The 17,649-nt window shown below is 46.0% G+C and overlaps 1 protein-coding gene across 5 annotated transcripts; it reads right to left on the bottom strand.

Annotated features, from left to right (window-relative positions):
- Positions 1–2,606: 2,606 nt before the first annotated feature.
- On the bottom strand, positions 2,607–17,634 carry SIRT3 (sirtuin 3). Of its 5 annotated transcripts, none has more exons than XM_075928367.2 (10): positions 17,513–17,634; positions 16,609–16,689; positions 14,697–14,817; positions 12,050–12,233; positions 10,651–10,851; positions 9,087–9,319; positions 8,830–8,930; positions 8,428–8,589; positions 7,492–7,701; positions 2,608–4,410 (listed from the first exon to the last, which is right to left on the bottom strand). In XM_075928367.2, exons 3-10 carry the CDS (start codon positions 14,770–14,772, stop codon positions 4,390–4,392), a joined length of 1,188 nt encoding a protein of 395 aa, XP_075784482.2. In that variant the 5' UTR covers positions 14,773–14,817; positions 16,609–16,689; positions 17,513–17,634; the 3' UTR covers positions 2,608–4,389. The 5 variants fall into 5 exon arrangements, with proteins under 5 accessions (XP_075784484.2, XP_089634847.1, XP_075784482.2 ...); XM_075928365.2 differs by having other exon boundaries at positions 14,697–14,790; XM_075928369.2 differs by lacking the exons at positions 16,609–16,689; positions 17,513–17,634 and having other exon boundaries at positions 2,607–4,410; positions 12,050–12,275; positions 14,697–15,061.
- Positions 17,635–17,649: the final 15 nt, after the last annotated feature.

Below are 17,649 nucleotides of genomic sequence, written 5' to 3'. Positions count from 1 at the left end.
GGAAGCGACTGTCTAGGAAGGAGCATGGCGGAAAGGGATCTAGGGGTCATAGTGGACCACAAGTTGAATATGAGTCAACAGTGTGATGCTGTTGCAAAAAAAGCAAATATGATTCTAGGTTGTATCAACAGGTGTGTTGTAAGCAAAACTCGTGAAGTCATTCTGCCGCTCTACTCTGCACTAGTTAGGCCTCAGCTGGAGTACTGTGTCCAGTTCTGGGCGCCACATTTCAAGAAAGATGTGGAGAAATTGGAAAGGGTACAGAGAAGAGCGACAAGAATGATTAAAGGTTTAGAGAACATGACCTATGAAGCCAGGCTTCATGAACTGAGCTTGTTTAGTTTGGAAAAAAGAAGATTAAGGGGGGACATGATAGCGGTTTTCAAATATCTAAAAGGGTGTCACAAGGAGGAAGGAGAAAATTTGTTCCTCTTGGTTTCTGAGGACAGAACAAGGAGTAATGGGCTTAAAGTGCAGCAAGGGAGGTTTAGATTGGACATTAGGAAAAAATTCCTAACTGTCAGGGTGGTCAAATATTGGAATAAATTGCCAAGGGAGGTGGTGGAATCTCCCTCTTTGGAGATATTTAAGAACAGGTTAGATAGACATCTGTCAGGGATGGTGTAGACGGAGCTTGGTCCTGCCTTGAGGGCAGGGGACTGGACTCGATAACCTCTCGAGGTCCCTTCCAGTCCTATGATTCTAAGATGTGATAGGATCTCTGGTGGCCAGAAGTGCAGCTGTGGAGGAGGATTGGGAGGGAGGAGGTTTGAAAAATCTGGGACTGTACCTTAAAATACCTTCTCCTGTGAATTTTTAAGGGGAGAAAAACAATTCTAAATATCCTTAGCAATTGATTTGTAAACCAATTGCTAAGATTGTAATTGCAAGGGAAAAAGGCCAAAGATTTACTTATTTAAAATGCAAGTTTAGTTCTTCACCTAGACTATGTCTACACTGGCAGCTTCTTGGGCAAGAACAGGAGTTCTTGCGCAAAAACCTGCCTGCTGTGTACACTGCACGAGTGTTCCTGCGCAAGTAAATTTACAGTATAGCGTTGTATAACAGGGCTTCTTCCGGAAGAGTTATAATTCTCCCCACGAGGAATAAGAGCAAGAGCTCTTCCACAAGAGGTCAGTGTAGACAGGCCACATGAATTTCTTGCGCAAGAAGCCCCTAGGGTTAAAATGGCACATGGCAGTGTGGACGCACTCTTGTGGAAGATTTTTTGCACAAGAACTCTTCCGCAAAAGAGTTCTTGCGCAAGAATCTGCCAGTGTAGACGTAGCCCTAGTGAAGAACTTTCTGTAAGTTTTTAAACTCCAAGTTGTTCCTAGATGTATGGAAAAATTAACCTACTAAACTTGATAAATAGACAGCAGGTTTTCTGAGGAGAATAGTAGAAAATCAACAGAGGAGTTTCTGAGTTAAGTCCTTTTATTTTATTTATTGAAGATAGAAATTAGCAAAATAGTAAACTTTCTATTCAAACCTCTGATCTTTTTCAAAGTGTTAGATCTGGCAGACACCTCACCCAATCAAGAAAATAAAGAGACCATGGCATATTTTACTCTTCCTTTATCTAATTTTCATGTCTTCAAATTCCTCAGAAATTGGCCATGTTTAAAACTCAAGCTTGCAATGGACTTAGGCACCGATGCTACAAAAGCCCCACACACGTGTTTACCATTTAAAACATGACTAGTCTCACTGTTGCACTGACTTCAATAGGGCTGTCTATACGTTTAAATCCTGGCATAAGGGTTTTCAGAATTGAGGCCCAACTCAGGACAAGCACCTTTGACACATATAATGAAATATGGATGAGAAGCAACAGCTGCTGTTTTGTAGTAAAATACTAACTGTACAAATGGGCAGAGCTCCAGGTATGCTAAGTATGCTAAGTGTTTGGTGTGCTGCAAAGTGAAATAAACACTTCTGCTTTTATTTAGGCTATAAATTCAAGTGACATTTAATTCATGGCTGATACTACAGTTATGAAAGAACACTCAACTATATCTGAATCACACATTCAGATAAACAAGTCTGTTCATCTGAACGTGAGCTGTGTCACAGATTTCATTAAAAAGAAGTGCAAGGGCACTGTTAATGCAATGGGAGAAATAACAGGACTAGTGTAAATCAGCATACATCCACTGAAGTTAATGGACCTCTCTTGAGTTACACCAGCAGAGAATCTGGCATGACGTTTCTAGATGCACAGAAGACAGATAATCCAAAGATAGGTTTCATACAGCAAGGGCTCGTCTACATTGGCCCCTTTTCCGGAAGGGGCATGGTAATTTTTGAAATCGCAATAGGGAAATGCGCGGGGGATTTAAATACCCCCCGCGGCATTTAAATAAAAATGTCCGCCGCTTTTTTCCGGCTTTTAAAAAAGTCGGAAAAGAGCGTCTACACTGGCCCCGATCCTCCGGAAAAAGCGCCCTTTTCCGGAGGATCTTATTCCTACTTCAAAGGAATAAGATCCTCCGGAAAAGGGCGCTTTTTCCGGAGGATCGGGGCCAGTGTAGACGCTCTTTTCCGGCTTTTCTAAAAGCCGGAAAAAAGCGGCGGACATTTTTATTTAAATGCCGCGGGGGATATTTAAATCTCCCGCGCATTTCCCTATTGCGATTTCAAAAATTACCATGCCCCTTCCGGAAAAGGGGCCAATGTAGACGTAGCCCAACTGTAAGTTAGTCACATTGCACATACATATTAAGGCATAAAGGCTAACACAATACAAAGAAATACCAACATACAAAAATGCAGTTACAGTAACTACAGAAACCTTAACATTCAAATTCCTTGAATTTTGTGCATTTCAAAATATTAACCATAATCACATTGATACAAAGTGTTTTGCATCCCCTCTTCGTTGTGTTTTTTCAGAAAAATACTGTAATAGACGAGCTAATTATTGCTGCCTTCACTGCTAGGCTAAAAAGGTGCAATTTTAAATCTACACTGGAACTTGGGCTCAGCTGCAAAGACCGTACTCTAATGAGAGAGGGAAAGGGACCTCACTGTTAATGGTGCTTTCTGATGAGACATTAAACATTTCCCATTTGACCATGTGTGATGTGCAAATTAAATATCCCCTGGCACCTTATGAAAAGAGGAGAAAGTAATCCTGGTTTCCAGACCAATAGCCCCTCCCTAGGAGAATCAGTGAATAGACAGTACTGCTCCATATGACTGGAACATTCGGTGAGCTGTAAAACTGTAAGAAACTAAGCCAGCATATAAAGGGTGAATAGCTGCTAAGTGAATAAGTAAGAGAAATGAGGGATGATAAAAGGACAGATGAACAGAATTGAAGGAAGTGCAATCAAAACACTGACAGCTGGAAATGTGTGAAACAAGACATTGAAATACCATGTGTAGACATCAGCAAAGGTATTAATACTTATTAATGGTAATAATTATCAGTGTAGATATCAAACTACATTCCATTCAATGAGCTGCTTAAACTGGCCCACAGGGTTGTTTGCTCAACATCAGCAGGATTTCTAAGAATCATTTTTAGACAAATTCCCTTCCCTTCCTGATTAGCAGTGATTTTACCCACATGACGCACACTACAAATTTGCAATAAATAAATATTAAAAAGCCTACTTGCATTCGAGACCTGCTTTTTTGAGGAGCTGGTTCAGGGGGCCAGACAATTTCTATGAAACTGTCTGCTGGACTTCAGTGCTTATCTCAGCAGTAATAGAACGAGACAGATCTAACTAGTATTTTCAAAAGTGGATTAGTGAGTTTGTTTGGCTGCCCAACTTGAAGCATTATAAATAGGACAGGCCAGATTTTCAGGACATTCTGAGCTCTTGCTCTCTGACAGGCCTGGGTATTTCAGATTTAGCAGCCAAAACTTGGGATGCCTAGACTCACAAGACATTTAGGAAAATTTGATCCTGAATTTCTCGTCCAGAATTCCTGGTGAGAAAGAAATGAATGAGTCTCACCAAAGTTGGGATGACAGTTTGTACAGAGGTTAAAAGATGGCAGACAAAGAGAGGCAGAGTCTCCCCAAATGTGTGTCTTTGGTGAATGGAAGACAGGAAAAGGTAGAGATCATGGAGTTCAGTGGACACATTACCATGCTGAGGTATCTGATTGGGAACATCTGCAATACCTGGCCACAGCCTGTCACTGAGTTTTCACTTGCTATGAGTTTTTTGTGATAGTTTTTTCTATACTGGGGCAAGGCAGCTAAAAGGGTCCTCAGGGAGCCCCCAGTTCTTAGGTCCAGTCCATTAGCCATTGCAAAGCTGGAGAGCATCTTCCCCAGCTCTCTTCTGTAATGTTTCCACAGCTCATGGGGATAGCACCTACCCCTTTTCAAGGTGAACATCATTTTCCAGCAGCAGGAGGGCAGGTGTCCTATTTGTTTTTTGCATCCAGCTAAAAATAGAAAGAATGTTCATGGCTCAACAATGTGGTTCACATGTTCCAGCATCCATCAACTCAGCTGGTGACACTCAGGCCCAAGAGGCCAGGATGAAGAAAAAAAGGGTCCATGTTGCAATAAGATTTTCTTGACAGAGTGACAGCAACACAACCCTAACAGGAAGAGCTGTGTGCTCTTGTGTTGCCCCCAAATGGCTGACTAGGAAAAAAAACTGACAAATGACTAATCATCCTCTCTTAGTGAAAAATGAAACAGCAGTGTTAAAATGGGGCCTAGAATTGCCACACTACAGCATGCCCTCTTCTAACACTTTGCTTAGAAATACAGAGCCAAAATGCTCTGCTGGTGCAAATGGACTAAACTGTATTAACACTAAGGCTATGTCTGCACTGGTGGGTTCTTGCGCAAGAACCCGCAGAGCATCCACACTGCCCACCCGCTCTTGTGCAAGGAGATTTACAGTACGGCACTGGAAGACAGGGCTTCTTGCGCAAGAGCTATGCTCTTTTCTAAAAAGTGTAAGTCCTCTTGCGCAAGAACTCTTCCACAAGAGGGCAGTGTGGATGTGCAGCAGGGGTTTCTTGCGCAAGAAAGCCCTATGGCTAAAATGGCCATCAGAGCTTTCTTGTGCAAGAGAGCATCCACACTACCATGGATGCTCTTGCGCAAAAGCACATGGCAGTGTGGACGTGTTCTTGTGCAAGAACCCACTAGTGTAGACATAGCCTAAGGGTGCATCTACACTGCATCCTAAGCTCGAAATGAACAACGCAACTTGAGCTACGCAAATTGTGTAGTTTGAGTGTATTTCAAAACAGTTTTTGTAACAGCGTAAAATTTCAAAATAAACCATTATTCTGAAATATCCCTTAATCCTCATGGAATGAAGTTTACAGGTATGCCAGAACAGCACACCTGTTATTCCAAAAGATATTTCAAAATAATGGGCACACTGTCAAGACTCAGAATAGCTATTTTGGGATACTGGAAGTATCCCAAAACAGCACCGCGGTGCAGACGTACCCTAATGGATCTTCACCCATTTATTCCAGCAGAGTTTTCTCCATGGAGTTAAATGCTCCACCAGACTAAAATAAAATAAAATACTACTACTAATGGTCTCTAGTTAACATTAGCATCTCTTAAAATAATCAATAACTTGCTCTTTCATAAAACCTTTTCTGAGGATCTCAATGGGACTTCTCAGAGGAGTATGGGTCTGCAGGATTAGACATTTCCTTCTATAAGACTAGATGAGTGCTTTACTCTGTCTTGTTAGGAACAGGGATAACTGCAGAACCTCTCTATTTCATACAAAGGACTGGGAGAAAGACTGTGAATGAAGTGATTCTATAAGTCAGCAAATAAGAGAACAAACCCACGAAAAAGGAAAGATTTATTTATTTTGGCAATTTTAGATCAATATTTATGGCAATATTTCAGACGGAATCAATCCAATTACAGATCCAGATCCTCAGCTGGCACAAAGCAGCTTAACACTATATGGAATCCCCATTGATACCAAGAAAGCAATATCAGTTCACACCAGCTGAGCATCTGACCCCTGCAGGAATATTCTGTACAGTTAATTATGTTTAATACCATGAGATTTCATTAGAGCCTCTGCTCTGAAAACTAAGAGGAGGAAAAAAGCCACTACATTTTTGTGTTTATAACATGCCCAAATTAGTCTGGCACACATAAGGGGTATTTCTCTTGGCATGGAGAGTGATAGAGATAACTTTCAAGTTCTTCAGACTATCTATGCAAATATTGCAGTCTGTACCCTGGAGTGCATGTTATCCTGGACTTGGGGTTCTGATCTGCTGAAGTCAATGGGAGTTTTTCAATCAATTTCACTAGCCTTTGGAGCTGGCTTGTGATTATTTGTCTTTTAAATGCATCTAACCCTAACCTTTTCTGTTTTTTTGTACAATTCCTCGCAGCACATCCCTCAAACCATTCTATCATTAGAGAGCTGATACTCCACAGTCTTGGTCTTCTCTTTGTTTGGTAGAAACAAAAGTCTGATGTTGTCTGAAAATGTATTTAACAACCCTGGCTACTTCCTTATCTCAGGATATAAACTCTTTGGGTGCGTCTAGACTGGCAAGATTTTGCGCAAAAACTTGCCAGCTGTCTATACTGGCTGCTTGAATTTGCACAAGAGCACTGACTTTGTAATATACAAAATCAGTGCTTCTTGCACAAATACTTTCACGCTCCCGCTCAGGGATAAGCCCTCTTGCGCAAGAGGGCCAGTGTAGACAGGTACCTTAATTTTTTGCGCAAGAAAGCCCGATAGCTAAAATGGCCAACGGAGCTTTCTTGCGCAAAAGTGCGTCTAGATTGGCATGGATGCTTTTGCGCAAAAGCACTTTTTGCGCAAAAGCGTCCTTGCCAATCTAGACACTCTTTTGCGGAAATATTTTTAACGGAAAAACTTTTCCATTAAAAGTATTTCCGCAAAATCATGCCAGTTTAGACGCAGCCTTTGGGTACGTCTAGACTACAGACTTTTGACGACAGAGGCTTTGTCGACAGATACTGTCAACAAAGCCTCTGTCGACAAAGAGCATCTAGACTACAGCCAGTTCTGTAGACAAAGCAAGATGCTTTTTCGACAGAGAGTCTAGATGCTCTCTTTTGAAAAAGCACAGTGTGGATGCAATAGCGCCTTTTGTTGACAGAACTCTGTCAGCAAAAGGTGTTATTCCTCGTAGAATGAGGTTTACTGCCATCGACAAAACTGCCACGTTCTGTCAACTTACTATCAACAAAACTCAGCGGTAGTGTAGATGCAGGTATAGTTTTGTCGACAAAAGTCCACTTCTGTCAACAAAACCCTGTAGTCTAGACACACCCTCTGTGTTTGTTGTTAAATGCCCTACTGGCTTCTTTTATCCTTTGGAATTTGCTCTCCCTCCCAGTCTCCTTCAGGGTACAGATTGTAGAAATGATGCTGGCTTCCATATGGCTTTTTGATCCCCACAATCCTATTACCTGTTAGCACCGAAATATTTTTGACACAAAGACTGATGAGATCGAGGGAGGCCTCTATGAGCCTTTCATACCTTTTCTGTTTCCCTTTGAATTAGCTCCTGCATTTCTTCCTTCCAGGCCATCAGCTCCACAAACTTCTCCACCCCACTGACCACATCTCCCAGCAAGGCCACATCATTGTACTGTGGCTGGTATGCAAATGGTCCCACCAAGTCTCGATTGATCAGCACACGAGGAATAGAGCTGCGGACTGCATCTGCCAGACTGGCAAAGGGCTGCACCTAAAATAATTCGCCCAACACCCCAAAAGAGCAAAGAGAAACAGAAAGCTTCACTCCAGGAGTAAAGGTTAGCAGGGAAGCCCATACCCCACACAAAATGAATTAAATGCACTCCAGAAACTGACCCTCAGAGACACAAAATGCAGGGTATCAGAAGGCTCTTCTACATCAGAGGGCCCCAAACTTTGCAGTCTGACTCTTCCATGTTACACCCACCATATCTTTAACAACACTGCATCTCATAACCAGGACAAACTGGCCAAGAGGAATATTCCAGATGAAAGTTATCATCTACAATACCCCCTGCTGGCCCATCACTGAATTAGCAGGGGACGTATCTCCAGGAGAGTCCTCCACAGTTATTACTGTTACCTCCTCAAGTGTCCACAAAATCATCTCTTCATCCCAGAGGTGCATCCCCACATCCTTATCCTGACCTTGTCAGTCTCCCTTCTGTTCCCATACATCCACACACAGAGTCTGAGCATTCTGCTTCTCACCCTACATCCTCAAATTTCTCTTCATTTCCCTGATCCCTGAATCACCCACTTTCGTTTCCCCTAATGTCCTGCTCAATTTTGAATTGTCCCCCTCATTTCCCTGCAATGTCCTATTCAATTTTACACTACCCCTCCATTCTCCCAACATCCTGTTCAATTTTCCACTGTTTCCTCAAGTCCCACAGCACAGGGTCCCTATATCCCACTCATGATCTAGGTCACTGACCTCAAGGGAGGTTCCAATGATAAAGAGCACATCTGCCATGGGGAAATCTGCCACGTGTAGGAAGAACCGCTGAGGGAGCTGCTCTCCAAAGAACACAATATCAGGTTTGATGAGTCCGGTGCAGACTGGGCAGTGGGGGATCTTGTCTGCCATCACATCTCCCTGAAACAAGAAATCCCGTCAGTATCCACATGCATTACCAGGAAGCCCAACAACTCCATCATCAAATCCTCCATCTGTCCCACAAGCACACATGGGTTTGCCATGTTATTACATCGCAACAAAACAAAATTTGTCCTTGTCCTCTCTTGGTCATGAGGACAAGATCACTGGCCTGTAAGCCCCCCACTTTGAATTAGCTTCTGTTGTCTCTGTGTTGATGCCCCTGCAATTACCACTCACTCTGAAGTCCTCCCCTGGGTAGGATCTTCGACAGACAGTACATGTGGCAGTGGCGAAAGTGCCATGAGCTTCTACCAACTTATCAGGAGGGATCCCAGCAACTTGAATACAAGATGGAGAGATTAACTCAGTACAAAAAAAAATGAACCTACTGGTCCCAAATTCATCTGATGCATCAACAGCCCCACTCTGATATTCCATCCCACCTTGTGTTTTCACTGCATTCCATTAATGGGAGCCAGGAAAGGGACACTCACTTCTTTCCAGCCCGTCAATATTCTGGGTGTACAGACGCAGAAGGAGCCCTTTGTCATGCAGGAGTCGCAAGAAGTAATGGGAGTAATTAGGCCTGTAATTGCCAGGGTACAACTCCTTAGCTAAAGTGAAAAAGGGCTTAGGGTTGTGGAAGAAATAGGCAAGTTCAAAGATGGCTTCTGGATAGGGAATGTCATATTGCTGAAGGTTACTGTACAGGCCACTCCCAGGAGACCTGCAGAGGGGATAAAAGGGGCCTATTAGAATGCCACAGGAAAAGAAATCCAGCACGGCTGCTTTTAAGGACACCTGTAGTAAGATGAGGGCCTGAAACAAAAGACCATGTAGCACAGGCCTGGTTTGAGGCCTGATGCCTGGCTAACAATAGTCAAGACTTTGCTAATATAAAGCAAAGCTAAGCTGTGAGCAAGAGGCAGGCCCCTGCTCACAGAATTTGGTATGAACAGAGCTGAGAGTATAAAAACACTGGTAACAAGCACATTTGTACAACCGCAATTGGTACTAGGTACTGGCTGTAAAACAGTGATTGACACATCAGAGTGATGTGTACCTTGTTTGTACCTCTCTATAAAGTGGTGTTTTGGAGGAGCTATCTTTGTTTGGCCTGGGATGGAGTCCATGTCACTGACTGACTTATGTCCATTGTCAGGGGGATACAGATGCATAGTGATTTGGTAGAGTCTACTGACAACTATTACTGTACTTTGTTTGACAATAAACCTGGCCAGGCACCTTTAATCCTTATCTGATTTTGTGGTCTTTGGGGGCTCTCTCAGAGTCTGCTGGGTTGACTACTTGCACAAAGTCCACACAACACACAGGATTAAGCACACTCGCAACTGAATGGCTATCATCACTGATGGAGCAGGAGACCTCTCCAGATACTAGACCAGTGAATCCTGACTACTATACTATAACACCTATTCCTAGCATGACACATGACTCCAAGAGAGAGTATGGCCAGATTCTTGGGTCCTATTTGGCTACTTTCTGCAGCTGAAGCAGATCAAAGGAGCCTTAGGTGGGCAGTTGAGGATTTCCCTTACGTGTGAGAGGAGCCCCTCGGGTGATGTCAAACTAGCATAGCTAGCTCTACGAAGCCCAATTCCATACCCCTGATGTATGAGGCATGTTCAGGACCACTGAGGATAGGAAAGGCCACAACAAGTGCATCTGACAAAGTGGGTCTTTGCCCACGAAAGCTCATGCTCCAATAAATCTGTTAGTCTATAAGATGCCACAGGACTCCTCATCGCTTTAACAAGTGCGTGGTGCTCCAATGATCCTGGGCTGGCGGAGTGTGGCCCCAGTTCTAACTAGTTTATGCCAGATCCAGACTGGCTCCTAGAATGCTGCTGGCATGGCACAAACTCACACTAATTGCAAGAGTAAGGGGGGTGCTGGTTGGAGCTGGGATCTATACCCTGGTACTAGTGAAAGAGAGAAATGGTAAGTGGTAGGTCCCTGGTTACTAGGTTTGGAGTATAATCAATTACAGCTCTGGCAAGGCTCCAATGCACATCTGTGAGAGGGGTGAGATGTTACCTAAAATCTGGGATGCCGCTGGGAGTACTGATCCCAGCCCCAGCCATCACCACCATTCGGTGACACTCCTTCTTCTGAATTAATTCTGCCACGTCCTGCAGGGTGAGCTTCTGGTTCCCATTGTCATCTCCTCCTCTGCCCATCCCAAAGATGCCTGTGGCAGCAGCGGATAAAGAGATAGGTCTGGCCCCTTGTATCCTTCTAGGAGCAGAAAGGAAATGCAGCAGGTGACAAAAAGACTCAAGCTGCTCAGATGGAGAAAAACAACCCAAGCTTTTGTAGGAAGCGGGAGCTGATCTTTCAATTGTAGGTTCATGTGCTATTGTTTGATAATTGAGATGATAAAACATAGCAGCAGTTAGTGTGAAGCCTCGAGGAGCACAATATAGTTCTTTGTATTGACAGCCCCTTTTGTATGAGGATATCAAAGCACTCAATAGACAGTTATTATCTATTGTTTTCTTGTGATACACCTGGGAGCCCCAGTCCTGGGCTAGGATCATGTTGTGTTAGGTGCTGTGAAAACACCAAACAAAAAGTCAATCTCTACCCCAGAGATGTTTTCAATCTAAATAAGAATTTAAGTATCACAGCAACACCAAAGGCCCTGAGGTTAAGGGAGCTTTGAATCTCAAATTAGTATACAATTCTGCTTGGCTAATGCACACAGGAGAGCACCTTTCAGATCCTGGTTGGCATCAAAAAAGCACTTAGGATTGTGTTTCCATGCTGCTCTTACAGTGCTGCCCAGGCGAAGGACTAAAGAAACCTCAGCCCTCCCTGAAACCCATCTAGGATTCCCCCTTAGCAGAGTCCATGTCAAATCTCTGCTCAGCCTTATGTGCAGAAGAGGAAATGAGAATCTATAATCCATCATGGGAAGAATATTGCCCCAAACAACCTAAGCAATGTTTGCTCATCTGACACTGACCAGGGCAAAACTCACACATGAAAGCAGAGCCCACAGGTTCTGGGTGACTCATGGTCATTATTAGGTCACAGAATCACTGAATATGGCCTCTAGGTTGGATACTGTCCTCACAAGAGCACAGGGCTTTGCAGCACAAGACCAGATGTCTCATTACTAGTAGTGACCAATTTTTCTTGTGCCAAGCCTCTGTGCTGTTTAATTCACTTTCAGGGAGTCCGAGTGCAGCAGATACTGTACCACCAAGGCTCACAAAGACTGGGAGCTGGTGCATTTAGATAGTAAACACTGTTCTCGGCTCCAAGCATTCTTTACAGTATCTGGCGAATCTAATGATAACAGCCCCAGCCCTTCCTGCCTGAAGCTGCCCATTTCTGAGAGTCAGTCTGACAGTTCAGAGCCCTGGTTTGTGGGCCATTAGCAGGAGTGTGCTTGGAAAGGGTACAGGAGGAAATGAAAAAACAGACCTACCTCGCTCCACAGGCAATTGGCATCTTCTCTCTTTGGCATTCCAGAAGCTTTCTCTGCAGGAAAATTCCACTTGCAGGGATGAAGCTAAATCCTAAGGAAGTTAAGGGAAGATTTCGGCCCCCCATGGAGCTAGCAGGCCTCCTGGGATGATCTCTCTGACCGCATATCCAGAGATTCCTCCAGGCTGGAACAAAAGATAACCACCTAGACTAGCTGACACCAGTCCCTAGAAACATAGGGCCAGAGGTGACTGATTAAAAGGAATCTATCCAAAATTATGGAAATAACAGCCATCTCTGTGCATTTACCAGAAATTATGACATTATAAGCGACATTCCTCTTACAAGCAGTGTAGCTGTAGCATAGGGCGCAGCACATTTCATTAGGGTGTGCACCCAAAGAATTTTTTAAAAATGTACTTTGACCCCCATTAGCCACACCCCTGACCTCTGTTAACCACGCCCCTGACCCCCATTGGCCACACCTCTGGAGGTAACACTCTCCGGGCAAGATGGACACATGACCAGAAGTAAAAGGTGTCATGTGACCCCCCCCCAAGGACTTTTCCCACCAATTTCCTACCAATAGGGATTAGTTTGGCCCCCAACCAAACCCCCCTTATGCAACTATCCTGCAATTGCATTAACCCAATGTGTGTGACATTATCTCGGGGCGGAGAGGCTGGGGGAAGTGTTCCCTCTAAGAATTTCCTCCCATGAACAGAATGAATTTTGTGTTGTGCACCAGTACAGAGTTCATGTAGCTTGTTTGGATGTGCCACTGTGGCACCCAAGTTGTTAATAAATGTCTTATAAACCTCTACCTTTTCCCTCTGATGCCATGTCTCCCCTTGCTCCATCAGCTCCCCTGGTGCCTGCTGCCCCCCAACCCCTCACCCACCTCTGCTGTCCTGACTCCTGCCCTTCTCACTGCCCTCAGCCTTCCTCAGACCTGCCCCCCTCCACCAGCCCTTCTCTCCCCCCTGTGCCCACTCCTCCAGTAGCCCCACTCTGATCATGTAAGCTACCCCTCCTCATCCCCTCTCCTAACACCTCCCTCTACACACCTGCCCTGCCTTTCTCCTCTGGTGCTGGTTCCTCCCCTGCAGGTGTCTGCCCTACTGCTTCACCCCCAGAATCCCCTGGCACCTGCACCTTCTCTTACCCCTGCACTCTCCTGGTGCCTCCTCCTTACTTCACTGCCCCTGCCCCTGCCCCTGATGCCCACCCCCTCACTACCCTCTGCCCCCATTGCTCTCATGCCCGTGCCCTCACACGTCCTGCTCCATTCCTGCCTTCCTCATGCCAACCCCTGTCCCCCCCTTCCACTGATACTGCCCCTCCTGCCCTTTTCCTCATTGTCTCAACTTGGCCTCCTGGCATTTGTCTCTCCTCTACCCTGTCCCTTGGTGCCTTCCCCTTTCTTCTCCTGACCTGCCTCCCTCCCCTCAGCACAAGTCCCTTTCTCTCCCACCTCTGACCCCTATTTTTCCCCCTTTCCCTCCCCTCCTATCCTGTCCTGTCCCTTACCTTCGGCTAAGCCGGCTTCTGCCTTCCAGTTTGTGGGGCTGGAGTCAGAGCCGGCCCAAGCTACAGGCCGGCCGGGCCCTAGCCCGGGGCGGCTCACTTTAAGGGGTGCCATACGGTGCTGCCGGGCTGGGTGGGGCCGAGGACGGGGCCCCGGGCGCAGAAGGGGTGCCGCACAGTAGTGCAGGGCCAGGCGGGGGTGCCCCCAGGCACAGAAGGGGCACCGGGCGGTGCTGCCGGGCTGGGCGGGGGTGCCCCCGGATGCAGAAGGGGCACCGCGTGGTGCTTCTGGGCCGGGTAGGGCCCTGGGTGCAAAAATGGCTCGAGCCGGCGTCTGTGGTAGGGCCCCAGCTGCTCTGCCGCACACGCGCTCTCTCTGCCCCAAAGTGCCCCGTAGATGGCCGCAGGGAAAGTGAGGGGCTGAGGCTCCCTGTCTCGAATCCCCCCCTCCTCCAGCAGCCGCTAGCCGGCTAGCTGGGCACACCCCATGAGCACGCCTATGAGCTGTAGCCATGTTGGTTGCAGGATATTAGGGAGATATGGTGGGTGATACCAACTTCTGTTGGTGAGAGAGACCTCCAAAAGGACTCAATGTGGCTCAAAAGCTTGTGTCTCTCACCAACAGAAGTTGATCTAGTAACAGCAATTCTCTTCCCCATCCTGTTTCTTCATCACTTTTACTTCTCATTCAAAAGATGGCACTTCCAAATCCAGAGTCTCCTAACAGCACATTTAGTAAAAGCAAACCCGATAGTTTGGCATGCCGTGCAAACCCAGCAACTCAGTGCCTGGTGGTCCTATCACTGTGAAACTCCTGAAAAGTCTGAGGTAAAAAACCTAAGACCAGATAGCTATGGATACAGATATAACATACACTCTGTCATATACAGAATACCACTGACCTTCCCCCAAACTGCCAGCAAGCTCTTCCCCACATGCTACAAGCTCATTTACTGTATTTTGCTCTCCCAAGCCTTTGAACAATGTTGCCCACTTCACTCCACTCTGTCACCTCTGAACTTTGTCAGCCAATTCACCCTACCATTACCCCCTATGTCTTTCCAAATCCACCTGTTCCCCATCCTCTAATAATTTTCAATCCCTCTGAATATGCTGCTTACCTGTGAATCCCTGAAGACATGCAGCAGGAAGCCCATTTCTAACAGCCGGGACTTTGAATCGTAACCCCAGACTCATTCTTCCCCTTCACTTGTCCTGTGGCAGAAAGTGGAGACTTTTGCACTATAGACGAGAACAAGTGAGGTTGCTGTAGCTACTTCCCTGCTTCTCCCTTTAGAGACCCTAACGTATAAATGCTTTTCTAGCTACAAGAAGCATGGCAAGGGGCTGCCACTATCTCCTGTATTCCCCTTGATCTTGCTGCACTATTGACCAGGAGGCTGGAGAAGAGGGTTCTAGGGCAGAGAGCACAAGGGAAAGCAACAATCTGTTTGCTTATAGTGATCCTTAGCAAGGCAGAACAGCTGAAAGGCTTTTACCACAATGTCCATAATAGAAGAGCCCATAGCAGATCATACTAGACTCCGGATAATCATAGCTTGTCTTTTCAGTTGCTGTCACTTGTACAAACGGTGTACAGTACAGATAGCTCATGCACCTAACCACTAAAATGGAGTACAGGCAGTCCCCGGGTTACATGGATCCGACTTACATCGGATCCCTACTTACAAACGGGGTGAGGCAACCCCGCACTAGCTGCTTCCCCCCAGCAGACCAGGGAGAAGTGAAGCTAGCGCTCCCCCCCCCCAGCAGACCAGGGAGACGTGGAGCGGCTTTCCTCAGCAGACACCTCAGCTTGAGAATAAAGGACTGAGGGAAGTGAGGTGTGGGAGAATAAAACTGAGCTCTGGAGAAATGTTTGGCTAGGGTTTCCCCTACAATATGTACCAGTTCCGACTTACATACAAATTCAACTTAAGAACAAACCTACAGTCCCTATCTTGTACGTAACCCGGGGACTGCCTGTAGTGCACAGCAGCCTTCAGCTCTAACTGCAATATACAACAATGTTGTTTTAGGTCAAGGAACGACAATTGCCAAAACTCTTATGATTTCATTACAAGTCTCATAATATTTTAGCTGTCTCAGATGCTGGAGACATGCGATGAAGTGAAAATTCCACTTTTTAAAAAATATGTTTCTGGCCTTCATGGTAGTGGAGAAAGGCTTGGAAATCAGATCTGAGAGCACCCAAAAAAGCAGACAACTAAAAAGAAACCAAAATGGACTGGCTTTAATCTTGTGATTTTGGGGGCCCTCTTTATGATTTTCAAACATGTACAACTGGTAATACAGAATATAAATCCTGCAAAAAACAATATTCTGGATGAGAAATGGCCAGGACATTGTAATTAACATCAAATTTTTCAAAGTACAGCCCACATCTTTCATGACCAGGCCTGTCTGAACCTTGATGTTATGTAAAGAGGTGACAGCTCCAGTAATTCAGTACCTTCCTACTACATCATGGGTTCCTATTATTCAGGTTTCAGTGTTACCATTCCTAATTTAGGCCTGTAATCCAGGCAGCCTATTTATCCATTTATCAGTACCTCAATATTCCCTTGCATTGATTCATATCCATTTTATTATCTACAAAATTACTCAGAGATCCCCATTTGCAATTCTAATGCTAAGCCATTATTTTCCCATTTTAAACCTGTGTATTTGATTATTCCTCCCTACATGAAACTGCTGAACCTCTTTTTGCTGATTTTATGCCATTTTAAAAAATTATTTAGCTCTTACGCTATTTTAATTCTGTCATACAACCGTATTTGCTGCCCTTTTAAGCTTCTTTGTATTTGTCCACTGAGGTCATGCTTGCACTCTTCCCTCCATTCATTGAGTTGTTAATAAATGCACTAGGATTTCCTCCTTTTTAGCCTAAGAAGGGACAGGGGACAAATCAACTACCTGTCTCTGTGTAGTCACCTCCTCAAAAGTTTAAGACATTTGGCATTTCAAGTTAAAACACTGCAATTTGTTTCTTTTAGCATTACTTTCAATTACCTTCAGGGTGGTGGTTGGTCTTCAGAACATAGTATGGTGAGATTGTGGGACTTCAATAAGCATCTTGTGCTTTAAAGTGATCTGAAAAAACGAGGGGGGGCATCATTAACTGAAAGCAGCAGCTTTGGTAAGACAGGTGTAAAGTGCAGCCTTCAGCAGCTGTTTTATTTTTTGGGAACTCTGTGACCCCTGTGTACCCCACCACCACAGTGGGTGCACTGTGCGTCGGGGTGTTTGAGAAACCCTGCCACGCTAACCGCATTAATGGCCCGCATCAGGGATGTTAAAACGTGTTCAATTATGCAAACATGTAACTAAGGTCGCCGGATGGTTTCAACAAAAATACCGGACACGCTTGCGGTTGCATCACAATCTACATCCCATCTGACTGAGAAAACACCGGACATTTCTATTTCCGCAATTTGCTTCCCGAACAGAAACTGAAATACTGGACAGTCCGGTCCAAGCCGGGCACCTGGCAGCCCTAGGTAACCCCTGACAAACCCGAGTGGTTACAGGCCGGGGGTCCTCAGGAGCCGGGTTTTAACCTGGCTCCCACGCTGTAACCGGGAAGGTCAAACGATGACCCCGTGGACACGGTTACGCGTGCCCGGCCCTAGTGCAAATCGCTGCCGTTACACTGAGGGATCTGGGGGAGGGGGGGGGTCGCCCCTGTTACTGCCCCACGCGTGTTTAGCAGGGGCAGGACGGAATCTCGAGACACCCCCCAGCCAGGCCCGGAGATCTCCGCGAGCAACGTCCTGGTGGGGTGGGCTCCAGCGCTGGGGCTGGGCGCGAGGCCCTATGGCCCTGCCCGGGGGCACGGAGCCGCTGCGAGGAGGGAAACACCCGGCCCGTGGGCTGCGTGTCCCCCGCGTTGTAAAGCCTAGGCCGCGGATGTTACCCTGGCAACCAGCGAGCTCCCCGCATTCGGCCACCCACCTCTCCCCCGAGAGGGCGGGGTTGAGGGGCTGCGCTACGCGAGGCCATACGGTACCCGTCATGCTCCGCGCGCGTGCGCACGCGCACAGGGGGGGAAGC

The sequence above is a fragment of the Pelodiscus sinensis genome, chromosome 5 (genome assembly GCF_052426305.1).
Source record: "Pelodiscus sinensis isolate ZL-2025 chromosome 5, ASM5242630v1, whole genome shotgun sequence".
Classification (NCBI taxonomy): domain Eukaryota; kingdom Metazoa; phylum Chordata; order Testudines; family Trionychidae; genus Pelodiscus; species Pelodiscus sinensis.
This window is presented reverse-complemented; position numbering and strand designations above follow the sequence as displayed.